The 14,461-nt window shown below is 38.8% G+C and overlaps 1 protein-coding gene across 1 annotated transcript; it reads right to left on the bottom strand.

Moving 5' to 3' along the window:
• Positions 1 to 1,158: 1,158 nt before the first annotated feature.
• grpr (gastrin-releasing peptide receptor) lies at positions 1,159 to 5,048 on the bottom strand. Its single transcript, XM_061233945.1, has 3 exons — positions 4,651 to 5,048; positions 2,713 to 3,064; positions 1,159 to 1,554 (listed from the first exon to the last, which is right to left on the bottom strand). Exons 1-3 carry the CDS (start codon positions 5,046 to 5,048, stop codon positions 1,159 to 1,161), a joined length of 1,146 nt encoding a protein of 381 aa, XP_061089929.1.
• Positions 5,049 to 14,461: the final 9,413 nt, after the last annotated feature.

Raw genomic sequence — 14,461 nt, 5'->3', positions numbered from 1 at the left:
ATGTATCCTATACTGGTGGAGATGAGAACAGACTTTGAAGCTGCTTGAAAAAAATGTATTCAGTATGAGGGGGGATAAGGAAAGGATGATACATTTTTCCAAGTATTGGGATGTATTCCGAGTATTGGGACACACCCTCTAACTCGCAAAAACACACCCAACAAAAATTTCAACATGCAAAAGGTTTCACGAAAGTTTTTAGCTTTCAGTAAAATATTTTTGATTTCAAAATACATTACATTACATTATCCAGAGCGACATACAAAAAAGTGCATAAATAAAGACACAGATATTACTCCATAGTTAGCCTACTTGGTGGGAATGAACAGGGCATTGCCTTAAATGAGCATGTGTGCTCAGTGAACCTACCATGTATAAACAAAGGTTCATTTTAAAATTAAAGGCCCTCCAGTCACAAGACTTGGCTGTGTCTCAAATTGCACACTCGTGTACTTGTGCACTTAAAATCTGTTAATTTGAGACTTCAATTTTTGATCCCTCCCAAGTACAACAAGTTTTGTACTCAAGATCACATGTCCACAAGTATTCAGTTTGAGACATGACCAATGAGTATGGTACATCCCATCTGGCTCCTCCCATGTGTTATAAATTGGTGGTAGTGTCAGTGTTTTACTGACTATGTATATTATGTAAATGTTCAGTTGTTGCCCATTTACATTGTATGCATAGGTAGTATAAAAAAGGCTGCAATTCTAACACAGATCACCCAATATGTAAATTCCATCAAACTAGAGCTGACTGTCTGCACTTTATCTCACATTTATTGTTTTTCAAATCCAATGTGCTGGAGTAGAATCAAAACAACAAATTAATTGATACAACTTTTTGCCATACTAAAAGCACTATGAAGTAGTGCCCTGGATGACAGGCCTGTGTTCAGTAATTTAACTTAACCATGGGTGCAGAAGTCCTGGAGGGCTGGTCTGGTTTTCATTCCAGCCAGTTACCTTAGTTTTAGTTTTCTGACAGCTGTATGAACTATGCTGGCTCACTCCTGTACTTGGGCACAGTATAATTTCTAGGTTACACTTGCAGTATGCAGCTTCTGTTTATACAAATGTCAGATCAAGTTTTATGATTGAGCTAATTCAATTATTAATAGCAGAAACGGACCGACCCTTGTTGTGCACCCCTGCTCTACACACATCCCTCCTTACATTGATTGCCCTTAACGAGGCTGAAGCTAGCCAGAGAGTGATTGGTGGATAGCCTCTTCAGTGAGGTCATGCGGATGGTGCTCTGCCCCTGGTTTTTCGAATGCTGAATTGGAGGCAGCCGGCAGCAGCAGAGCTGTTTGTTGAACTGTTTCTGAAAGCTCTTACTCAGTAGATAAAGGGCAAAGGGGTTGACACAAGAGTTGGTGAAGGCCATGATTCGGGCACACACACTGCAGATGAAGTGGAGCAGGGAGGTGTCCACCTGGGAGTAGTGGTAAGAGCGGTACAGGTAGATGATGTGGCTTGGCAGCCAGCATGCCGCGAACAATCCCACAAACACCAGCACCATCTTTGCCAGCCTCTTCCGGGACTTGATCTAGATGTAGAGATAATGGGGAACATTTAGCCCTCATCCATGGAGAACTGTCGTCTACTTTTCATTTCTGGTTTGATGCTTCATATGTTTATAAATGTGAAGAGCAACAACAAGCAATTTAACACATTTGTGTTCTGGAACTAATTTTCTGAAATGAAATTTTCTGCGTGCTAATCCATGCTTTAAAACTGTCATTGATGGACAAGGTCACATTGTTTGAACATTAGTGTTGAACTGCATTTTGTGCTTTAGAAACAGTGGTGGCTGTGTGGCTTGCCGCAGACTTAGCAGGTGTCTGAGAAGGGATTATCCTTCTGAATTTGAATAAATCAAAGGATAAACAAACAAAAAAAACTTTCATCTTTCTTATCGTCTCCATGGTGAGAAACCTGAACTGAATCACTAACTAATAATAATCAACAAAATTACACTGCAAGATGTATTACCTTAACTTTCATCTTTTCTAAGTGTGGTTTATGATTTGGCTATATGTCAAAGTAGATCATATAATATAAAATGTGAATCATGAAGGAAATCAAGTTTAGTAATAGCTTAAAAGTGATTCTAATAACAGTTTTTAAAACTGATATTTTTCTTAAAGACCTTTTTCTTGATTTGGCTGCTAACAAAATAAAATATATACTTTGCAAACATATTATTGTACATGTCTGTATTATTCTGTATTTCCACCCCTGTCAGCACTCAACATGTTGTTATGCCAATAATATGCTTACACATTGATACAGTTATGTGGCCAGTGGCCATATTGACTTCTGTCACTCAGGAGCTGAACTTGCTGAAGTGTATTTTCAGTTCATCATTTATATTTTGAATTGTCCCTTCATTCATAACACAAATGTCCTTAAATCAACTGACATGTCGATATGTGAATCATGACAATAATTGCAATAATGAGACTGTGGACAAGACACAATATGGGTTTAGCTGATCCCCATTCCCTTTTCACATGAAGCTGCCTCTACACCGTCCATGTAATGGTTCATGGTCCTATGGACAAACAATGCCTAAACCAAAACACCATGCCACTGCCTAGAAACTGTACTTCCTCACGGTCCTCATAATGAAAAAAGATCAGAACTGAATGAAATAATTTGCCAATATTGTCTAAGCCTTGGGATTTTGCCATGGGAAACACACCTGTGTCCTGACATGCATGGTTCCTTCCACAGGTATGTTGCAAGCACTGCTCATCAGACTCCTGGCGATGAAAACGTAATAGACGGATATGATAAAGAGAGGTACAATGTAGAATATGAGGAAAGAGATCATGGAATGGATCTTGGGATGCAGATCCCTGGCATGTGGATAGGGGGCGCATGTGACAAACGTCTCGTTGGTTTGAGTGATATTGAAAGTGTGAAGGTCAGAGAAAATGGCCTCTGGGATGGCTAGAATCATAGAAAATATCCATATCAGTGCAGCTCTGAGGAATATTTTTGCTGTGGCCCTGGACGTCTGTATATCCATTGGTTTCACAATAGCCTTGTACCTGAAAATAACAGAAAGAAGAAAAACATACATATTGAATTGAATTGAAAAAACTTTTCGAACAAGTAAAAAAACACAACGGGTGTCGGAGGAAGTGACTAGGGGAGAGCGGGGTCTGTTGTGACACTGGTCCATTGTTACCCAATGCTACACCGGAGATTGAACCACCGACCTTGCAGGTCCCAGTGATTATGACCTTAACTACTACGCTACAGGCTGCCATGCTCATGGCATGGAGAAGAAAAGGAAGAGACTGAGTGGAGGAAGATGATGACAGGGATGGTGACAGGGCATTAGTTTTCTGACTGAAAGATTGAGACGTTCAAGAGACTGATGACAGGGAAGAAGAAGCCAGTGAGGAGGCAAGTAAGAAAGGAGCGACTTTTGAAAGTCAACGAGGTATTCACACAAAACGACATTATTGTCTCTTACCATGAATGTAAAAAAAACTTACATCTATGATTTAGATAGTGAATAACAGTAGCCAAATTTGCTCAGGTTCCATTAAAGTCTGTAATCCTTACATGGTCAAACAATCTAAATTGGGTGTGACATCATATCACTGAGTCATTTTGACAAGATGTTTTTTTTTTATCATTATTTTTCTTTATATTACTGCAGATATGCACATAAACTATTCAGCAAACAGTAGACTTCCATATTACAATACATATGGAAAATGAGGTTTGCATGCTACTTTATTTCACAATCGATAGTATAGAGCCAAGCCATAATTACCAGCAGGCTACCTACGTTCATTCATATTGATCATATGCTTACTGTCCTGTAGTTGCTATGGCTACACTCGCAGAAAGAAATTGCTCCAAAGGGACTCATGTGATTCCATAGAAGAACCCTATCTAGTTAAAGGGTTCTTTGTTGAAAAAAAAAAAAAAAAAGGCTCTTCGGGGAGCTTTCACACTTCACACCTTTGATAGAGGGTTCCATAAAGAACTAAAAAAGGTTCCTATGGAGACAAGCCAAAGAACCTGTTTTTTCTGACCATGTAGAATCTTTTTCATTATAAAAAATATATATATTTTGAGCAATTAAGAATATATTTAAATCAAGAGAATTTCTGAAATAAATATGCTTATACTATTCATTGAATGAAAAAATGTAATTGGATGAACCTAAAAATTTACTTGGGTTGGGTTTAGGTTGGGGTTTAGGTTCATTCAAATGAAAAATTCCATTGATCAAGTCTAAAAAATAGGTATTACAAGTGACATAAAATTTTAGGTCCAGTGAAACGTCTGGTCATGTGCACACTAACACTCAAGATTTAATTCAAGTTTTAGGTACATTTTTTTGAAATACCCTCCACCCCAGTCATTTCATGTAATATACAGTAGCATTCCGACATGCTTTACAATTCATATATTGCGTACTGCGAAATAATTACGTGAATCCCGAATCCTGGGGGGTTGTAATTATTTACAGCGTTTTTTGTTTTTTGGGGTTTTTTTTACGTGAAACTATAGCCTATGTGCAGGACTAAGTGGGTGTGTGTGCAAAATACAAAGGTAACTTTTTTTTATTTCAAAACGGTTTGTTGATGTTACGCGCTCAACATTTGGACCTTACCTATCTGCGGATAGCGCCGTCAGTGTGAAGACGGATACACCGACCGAAGTGAGCTGGATGAACGGAATGAGTTTGCAGCCCACTCTCCCAAACAGCCACTTGTCCACAAGATACCTACTGGCATCCACCGGCGCGCAGGTGATTAACAACAGCAAGTCCCCAAGCGCCAGGCTTGACATGAACAGGTTGGGTACAGTTCTCATTGATGTTACTGTGCAAAATGTCTTTATGAGCGCGATGTTTCCGATAAGTCCAATTAGAATAAGGAATCCATAAACAGTGGCGATGACAATTCCAGGATACCAGATGAGATGTTCCGAAACAGCCGGAGCGTCGTTACATGCATCTGAAGATTTTGCAAGTAATGGGTTCAGAACAAACGTTTCTTCAACAGACATTTTGCGGAGTTATAGTTATCGATTATTAATATAATATATAATATATAATATAAAAAGACTAAATTCTAAAAGGTTTCGCAATGTAAATACAGTATATCGAAATAAAATGTATCGTTCTACTTTTCTAAATTCTAATTCTTTAAAATCCTTTGTTCAAATTATATTTTCTGATTTGTCATATTAGTTGCCAGTCTGCCTTGCAATTTATTATTTTAAATAATTACATTTTAAATCAGCGCAACAGCGGCGATAATTAATTCTTAACTTGTAGTGCAGCCTCCATTCATATTTCCCAAGATTTTGTAAAACACCAGAGCTTGTTCTCAGCCCAAGGAGTCATTAAAGCAACTCGAACACAAGTAAAGCCGACCTGCTTGTATCGGGCACCGCTAAGTTGTGCGTCATTTATGTTACACGCTATCAGACTCCAACAGGAACGCGGATGCTGGAGCTGACCGTTATATATTCGTAAAAATGTTTAACCCTTTAATATACACGTAATGGACGCCAGATTCATAGCAATTCACGTTGTCTATAGCAAATTTGAATGCTCATTGCATGAATATGTCGTTTACCCATTCTTGAGAACCGGGATAAATCATATAGGCTACTACCAAAAAATCAACAATTAGTCTAAAACAAAAAATTTAATCAAAATGTAGTGGTGAAACCTCTGTGTTTTATGTCTGAAACACATAATTAATTTTCATAAATTATATTTATAATAAAATTTTCTTTACTTCTATAACTACAGAGTAAAATATTCCCAGAATTCACCATTTCAAATTGTGTTAAAAGCCTTTAACAATCCATCCATCCAACCATCCAACCATCCATTATCTGAACCCACTTATCCTGAACAGGGTTGCAGGGGGGCTGGAGCCTATCCCAGCATACATTGGGCGAAAGGCAGGAATACACCCTGGACAGGTCGCCAGTCCATCACAGGGCACACACACCATTCACTCACACAGTCATACCTACAGGCAATTTAGACTCCCCAATCAGCCTAACCTGCATGTCTTTGGACTGTGGGAGGAAACCGGAGTACCTGGAGGAAACCCACGCAAACACAGGGAAAGCATGCAAACTCCACACAGAGGGGCCCTGGCCGACGGGGATTCGAACCCAGGACCTCCTTGCTGTGAGGCAGCAGTGCTACCCACTGCACCATCCATGCCACCCCTTTAACAATCCTTACTGATAAAATAGACATACAAAATTACTCTTATTATCCTCTTTGTTTTAAAATATAATTGAAAGATAAGCCCTTGACAGAGGAATCTATCCCTGATAAGCAGGCAAAAACAGTTGCCAATATTTTCAATTGGCAAGGTAATCTGGATGTGGAGGACCTTGCGTCCTTCACATTTTCCCCAAATGTCACTGCAGGATTTATTTTTTTAAATTAATTTGAGGACAATGTAGCATCGTATAGTTTCGTGTGAAATAAGAAATATTTGACTATCAGACCATTGCCCTATATTTCTTTAATTGATGTACAGCAAACATATTCTAAATACTGAATTTCAAAATTTTTATTTTTAATTTTTATTTTTAATGGATAGATGTCATAGAGTGTCTTTAGGAACTGGAGAGGGTGGGAGGGGTGAGGCAGTGAAGCACCTGCAAGTATGGCTGCTAAAGAGTGCAAAATAGCTTTTTTCCCAATGACTTCCATGTCGAGTGCTCGTTGAGTAGCCTACCATCAATTTTAGTGACATAGTGAGCCACTAAACTCAGCGTTTCATCCCGAGACTGCAATGAACACACCCTATTGATAATAAATTGGATAATAATGTGCATCTCCATGCACACACAGAATGCCCACCTCTCTGAGTCTATCCATAGCCTCTGGTGGAACCAGGCTTTGGTGCACAAGGGTACAGTAGCAATGCGATTCCAACACCTGCATTGTATCCCCTTTCAGGGGAAGGATGTTTGGTGTGCAGCGGATGGCTCACAGTGTTTACCTCCACCAAGGGGCAGTCCTTTTGGATATGCCCCTGCTGACTGCCATGACAGCAACCCTGTCCCAGCATTTCTGACACACTCATTCTTCCTGCCAGTATCCTGATTGATGGAGTGCTGCTGCGATTTTTAATCCATTTAACATATTTTACTCATGGGTTATTGAGATTTAAATGGATAATGTTGGCATTTTTACCAATCAAATGAAATCTAGAACTCAACAAAGTGTGTCAATAAGTGTAGGTGTCTGAAGCCACTGTAGCAAATTGGGGTTAGTTTCCCATTAGTGACATGTCTTGAAAATGCACAACATACTTCATGCAGAATTTCATGCACAAGCTCTTGAAAATTTAGTGTGTGAAGATAATTTTTCTAGAGTTACTCCAAGATAGCCTTCACTTCAGTTAACTCTTCAGGTATAGGTAACCCATAGGACCTAGAGCATAGCCTTGGATGGGGTCGCATACCCCCAGCCTCTGATAGCCAGGAGACTCTCGCAAAAAAAAAAAAAAAAGTGAGTGAGGTAGGTTGGCGTTGTTCTTCCACTGTAGTTTTAGTATATAATATTGGCCTAAATGCAGATTTTGGTGCTTTGTTGCAACGTGTCGCTTGTAATGGCATATCTTGGAAAGGTGCATGCTAACCTACTCTATTAAGGGTAATCTATACAGTTAGCTATTGTATGCCTGGTTGCTTGTAACTTGATGTCAACCAGTAGTTTGTCATAGTAGCTTTATTTATTGTTTGGTGAATGTTTGGGTACTAGCTGGTTGCATGTAAAGAAGATGCTTGTACCATTCATAAATTAGAGACAGAACAAATGTATGCATGTACACTACACACAAACAATACATTAAAATACGTAAAAATTACAAAATGCCTTATGTTTTAGTTTAGCACTGAATATCTCAATTTCCAAGTCAAGAACCAACCCAGAACTATATATTTGTATAAAAAATAGAAAATTTGCAGAAAGGTCTTATGTTTAACTCCCATTATCCAAGTTCAGGTTTCCTTTCGATCACATACAGATTCATTGTAACAGACATTTAAATCAGGGGGGCCAAATTTTTGCACCCCACTGTACAAGACTGTCATATGTGATTAGGCAGCAGGTGATTTTTTTCGTTCGGGAATTTTGTTTTGAGAATTTTTCACAGAAGCACTTTTTTTATGTCTGCACAAATAATCATATATTAATCAAAATAGTGATTTGGGCTGCTGCGATATGCTAATCAGAAAAGGTCCTGAATCAATTATAGCAATCCATTCAGTATTTCTGCAATGTCAAGATCAAGCTTTGCCAGTTACAGAACTACGGTATCCTATTCAGCGAATTAGCCTTGTAACCAATCACAAACAAGTCAGTTTGTTGTGTCTGCATTGCTTATCCATGCACAGACCTTGAGTGTCTATAATACTACTGATTAGCCTAACGATGGCGCTATTAGAAAAGTGTGAATCCAACATTATCCCTCTTATTCAATGGCTTACCAGCAAAAACATTCTTATAACATAAACATTTGTTTCAAACGTACTGTACTAACATTACTTAAGAATTACTTAGAAGATTACTTAGAAGATTACTTAGAAGCTGAAGTATTCCAGCAAATAGCCTATCCCAAACTCTATAGCCTACGCCCGTGTCTTTTGAGGCCCTTTTCTGGATTAGATAAAACTAGCTTTATGCTAGGTCCGCTCATGTTACCTCAGACCAGCTAACATTGAGATTAAAATATTGAACTATGAACAGAGAAAATCATTCTCAAAGATAGGATACGGAACCAACCAGCAGTGTACGGTAGGAGTTATAGGGTACAAAGCGCATCTTTTACTTTCCAAATCGATTCCATTAAATAAATGCATTGCTTTCTACAGTCATTCTTGGACAACAAGCTGACCAGGCTCGAGTTGGCAGTGGCTCTAACATCCCTTACGACTGTTGGACTGTTGTATGTTTGAACAAAAATGAAATATTTGTCCATGTTTGTTTTACGTTGATGCGCAATAATGTAAAATCGTGATTAAGCTTTTGATGGCGATACTTAAAAAAAACAAAAAAACACACCCATCCCTGCTAGTAAGAATTGAGCATTCAACCATGCTGTCATGTAATGCTGAGAAACAGATGCCTACAACAGCTTACTTTTATGTAGCCAATTATCCAGTCTAATTTATTGTGTATGACAACCCTGGATGAGTACCCCCACTGTAGGGCCCATGATTTAACCATGTTAGGGATGAAATGACAAAGTGAAATTGAACCAGTTGAAAAAAAGGGCCCATCAGGTTTGATGGGAGTTGAGGCACTTAGCATCTTGAGTGTATGTCAGATTCTTGTGTCCAGATAAGAAACAGATGTTGAGCCCCCTCAGCCAGTGCCGCCACTCCTCCAGAGCCAACTTGATCACCAGGAACTCCCTATTGTCCATGTTGTAATTCTGCTCTGCTATAGATGAGACGACAGGAGACATCCAGGGAGAGGGTAGTCCAGAGGTGCCAGCAGAATCTTAAGGGCCTTGGCTAGCTTAACAAAACCCTCCCATCATTTACTTCAGAATCAAGTCTGACAAGAAATGTGATCTAAGTTTCTGACCATGGAATGGGTAGTTAGATTACGATTCCTCAAAAATATATAGATATTTGGAGATCTGCAAGAAATATTTATGTCTCTAACTATACAAAATGATAACAATTTAGATTATTACACACAACTTGGACTTAGAATTAATCCTAAAAAAAAAGATTCATTATTTCATGCAAAACTAAGGTTGGTAGTTATATTCATTGTTCCCGTATCATTGACAACTGTGGGAAAATGATTAGAATATTGAATCTCCTATTCAATATTCATTAGGAAAGAGAGTCTCTCTGTTTAATACTGAGTATGCAAAGTGCTCAAATGAAGAGTTTTCATGCAAAGAAGTTGTTGAGTATTCTGACATTTATACTAAATATATTCTGCTCAAATGGATTAAGGATCATCCTCCTGATGTTTTTGGTTGGTATAGGGTAATATTTTATATTAGACTGCTGGAATAGAGCCCTGACTAGGAGGGAACAATTTAAAACTGGGACTTTTTATGCCATCCATGACAACTTGAGGAGCTTCTGGACCATTGTGATTAGTTAGCACTGAGACAAAGCCTAAAATCACAGCATATTTGGGATTGCATCACTGGATTGGCTACTCAAATTTATGCCATGGAAACTCGCTATAGCTATAGCTCTTAAAGAGATGGTATACAATGAACTTACTAACCGAATATGGATAACAAAATGATTGACCACCTTTACAGAAAATGACACCCTTTAGAGAAGTTGAAAGAAAAGACAGGCTCTTACAGTGGAAAAAGTGGATAGACAGAATCACACATGGTGTGTGTATGTAACAAAATATCAGGAGATGTGTGTGTTGTGCTGTTGCACAAAATGCAGTCTCACAGGGGTGGGTTAATGTAGCCAGGCACTCCAACACTTATTATAAACACACAACCATTCCTTTCAAAGATGAGCTAACTGACTGATGGAATAGTGATTACCTACCAAGTTGCTATACAGCTTACCAGTATGAACAAAAAAGCCAAAAGACAGGTAAACAACAAAACAAGAGACATAAATCTTGGGCAAAGCTCGGTCATAATCCATAAAAACAATTCTGCATTCAAACCAACTAGGTACAGTGTCCCAGTACAGAAGATCAGTTTCACAGAAATCCCAATTTCCAAATAGGCACACAATGATTCCTAAATGTTAAACTCCTCCAAACTCTCTGGAAAACTCATCAGGAAAATTAATGGATGCTTGGACCGGTCTGGCCAATGTCTCCATTCTTCTAAAACCAGCTTGATGGTGTTGTAATGATGCGGGTGAGGTGACTGGAGAATATGGCAGAAGGATGCAACATGTTGTCAATGGACCACTGAACAGCTCGAAAACACACCTCTGAGGTATACATCTTGACAATGAAGGGGATTGTGGGACCAGGAATCACCAGAACAGGAGCAAAGGTGAAGTGACACTTGATGTCACTAAAAACCCTTTTCAGTAGACCAGTAGAACCGGTTGGAATAGCCTTCTGTGTGTGAGGTATGGCAATGGTGATGAAGCTCTGAATGAATATCTGATAGAAGTTGGCAAAATCCAGGCGGCATTGCAGAGGTTTGACTGAGGTGGGTGTTTGGTGGCCTAGGTGTTAGAATACATATATATTGTAGATACTTCCCTTTGAGATGATGAAGCCCGAGAAAGAGACTGTGGCAACATGAAACTCACTGTCAATTTTAATAAACAGGTGGTTGTTAAGAAGGCTTTTCAGGACTTGCTCACAAAGCATTTTGATGAGGATAATGTCATCCATGTTAAATCAGACAGTGATTCGGCATGGCTCAGGGAATATCAGTGACGAGGGCTTGGAAGACAGTCCGGGTATCACAAGGTACTCATAGTGACTGGTTGTTATGTTGAAGCCCGTCTCCAACTCATCCCCTTCATGAATATCAGTGAGGTTGTTGGTATTACAAAGATTCAGTTTTGTGAAAACCGCCACTCCCTAGAGCAGCGAACGAGCAGTGGACAGTAATGGTAGGTGGTAACAGTTCTTCACAGTGACATTGTTATGAAGACTTCTTGCATAAATTCTCATGTCCCCACAAAGAAAAAGGCAGCACCAGTAGAAAGCATGGTGGGAAAATGCAGGCAGTGACGAGAGCATCACTGATGTGCTTGTCTATTACAGCAGTTGCAGGAGCAAAGAGCAGCAAGAGTCTTCCCCAAGAAGGGCAGTAGTAGACTTTATTATTTCTCATGGGGGGAAATCAAAATACAAACAACAACACATTGTTGTTTGTATTTTATTGTTACACAACATTATTGTGTTCTGTGTCTCCAATGTGAAAAATAGCAAACTAGCAAACATAGGCGACACTTGAATCAGAGGAGTCACATGTCTGCCATCTCCTACTGATGTCAGCAAGGACATTACAATTCTGTGGACCGGAGTGGTTTAAAAAGAATTCAAAAGAATATGTTAGCAGGGAAGAATGACTGCCTGTGCCAATTATTCTTGCCAAAAAAAATCAGTAGAGAGTAGGACAGGGGGGTGAGTTGAATCATTTCAGATATTTTCTGCCTTCGTTTTTATTGTGCACATAGGCTGGTTTGTGGCTGTCCAATTATTTACCTGATTTTAAGACTTTTTCCCAGTCTGTTCAGTTGGCTTTTATTTCCAAACCAACAAATAAAACAGTAGGTTAAAACACTTTAAATGAAGGATGGTAGAATCCACATTTAAAAAATCTTAGCTTCTAAAGAACATACATTGGAATGATGCATTTGTGCCAGTGTAGATTGCTGTCTATCACAAGCTGCATATATTTGTATTCTTCCACAACCTGAATGCATTGACATGTAGGGCTGTGCCAGTAATTGATAAACTACGTAACTGTGGTAAAATCCTATGATGGTAAAAACCAATAAACAGTTGTTTTAAGAAGGGAATGCATTTATTAATTTTGAGCATACCATAGCAAGACACTAGTATAGCTACCCACATGGCCCACACGGCACACACAAACTTGTTGGATGGTAGCCAACATTAATAACACTTTTATTGTAACTAAAGTAGATGATATTCTAATGTTATATTTTTCTTCTGGTAAAGTAGAATTGCAGGAGGCAGATTGCATGCCTCGACTATGGTCTTAAGTTGCCTAAACTATATGAAAAACATAGCAACAAACCTAATAATATTTAAGGATGGACAACATTTTAAATGTTACTATGTTTGTCTGCCACCTAGCCCAACATAAATGGTTGGCATTTATATAGCGCCTTTATCCAAAGCGCTGTACAATTGATGCTTCTCATTCACCCATTCATACACACACTCACACACCGATGGCGATTGGCTGCCATACAAGGCACCGACCAGCTCATCAGGAGAATTTGGGGGTTAGATGTCCTGCTCAGGGACACTTCGACACAGCCCAGGCGGGGGACCGAACCGGCAACCCTCCGACTGCTGCCAGATGACTGCTTTTACTGCGTACGTTACACTAAGCTCTAACAAATAGGCTACAGCCGAAATTGCTCACACAGCCTTTTTCCTTTAAAGAATTATATTGATTTGATGAACTGTGATAATGGTCATAGAAAACTAATTAAATTGACATGCAATGTGCCACACTAATTTGTTCACTAGAGGGATTAGAGATGCTAATTCAATGTAATGGAAAATGCTCTAGTGTAATAAGTGCAGGTGTATCATTTGTTTTATCTCACGCATTGCACTGGAAGAAGCCAATCTCCAGCTAAATTCCGTTATTTGAATCATCAGGTAAGTTGTTAAATAAATTTTTACATTTGTAATACAGTAAGTTAGATTTCTGTGAAGAGCGCCATGATGTATAACGTTACTAAGCTGATGTTAATGATTTCAGTGCAATATATATGATGCTCTTCAGCCCGGGACATTATTACAGCTGAAGTCAGAAGTTTACATACACTTAGATTCAAGTCATTAAAACTAATTTTTAATCACTCCACAGATTTCATGTTAGCGAACTTTAGTGTTGGTAAATTGGGACATCTACTTTGTGCATGACACAAGTAATTTTTCCAACAACTGTTTACAGACAGATTATTTCACTTTTAATTCACTATATCACAATTCCAGTTGGTCAGAAGTTTATATACACTAAGTTGGCTGTGTCTTTAACCAGCTTTGAAAACTGAAAATGAAGTCATGGTTTTAGAAACTTCTGATAGGCTAATTGACATTATTTGAGTCAATTGGAGGTGTACCTGTGGATGCATTTTAAGGCCTACCTTGAAACGCAGTGCCTCTTTGCTTGACATCATGGGGAAATCAAATGAAATCAGCCAAGACTTCAGAAAACAAATTCTGGACCTCCACAAGTCTGGTTCATCCTTGGGAGCAATTTCCAAATGCCTGAAAGGTACCACGTATGTCTGTACAAACAATAGTACACAAGTATAAACACCATGGGATGACACAGCCGTCATACTACTCAGGAAGGAGATGTGTTCTCTCTCCTAGAGATGATTTGGTACAAAAAGGGCAAATCAATCCAAAAAGAATTGCAGCAAAGGACCTTGTTAAGATCCTGGGGGATACAAAAGTATCTACACTCACTGACCACTTTGTTAGGAACATGACTTTTGACTTTATTACACCTACTTATTCATGCGATGATCTAATCAGCCAATTGTGTGGCAGCAGTGCAATGCATACAATCATGTAGATATACATTTTACATTTTAGTCATTTGGCAGACGCTTTTAATCCAAAGCGACTTACAAGTGCATAGGTTCTACCATAAGTCAAAGCATCACATCCAGAACTAGCAAAATACACATGAAATGCTGTTCTAAACATAGTTGTCATCATAAGTGCATTTTAAATTTTTTTATTTGGGGGG

This window comes from Conger conger, chromosome 3, assembly GCF_963514075.1.
Source record: "Conger conger chromosome 3, fConCon1.1, whole genome shotgun sequence".
In the NCBI taxonomy this organism is placed as follows: Eukaryota; Metazoa; Chordata; class Actinopteri; order Anguilliformes; family Congridae; genus Conger; species Conger conger.
The sequence above is the reverse complement of the archived record's forward strand: the minus strand, read 5'-3'. Positions and strand labels throughout refer to the sequence as shown.

Bases quoted from the DNA above. Each gene is read 5' to 3' on its own strand.
- grpr (XM_061233945.1), bottom strand. From the start codon at position 5,048: ATGTCTGTTGAAGAAACGTTTGTTCTGAACCCATTACTTGCAAAATCT. The intron at 3,065-4,650 runs GTAAGGTCCAAA...TGTTATTTTCAG, and splicing joins ACGGCGCTATCCGCAGATAG to GTACAAGGCTATTGTGAAAC. The intron at 1,555-2,712 runs GTGTGTTTCCCA...CTCTACATCTAG, and splicing joins CCATGCATGTCAGGACACAG to ATCAAGTCCCGGAAGAGGCT.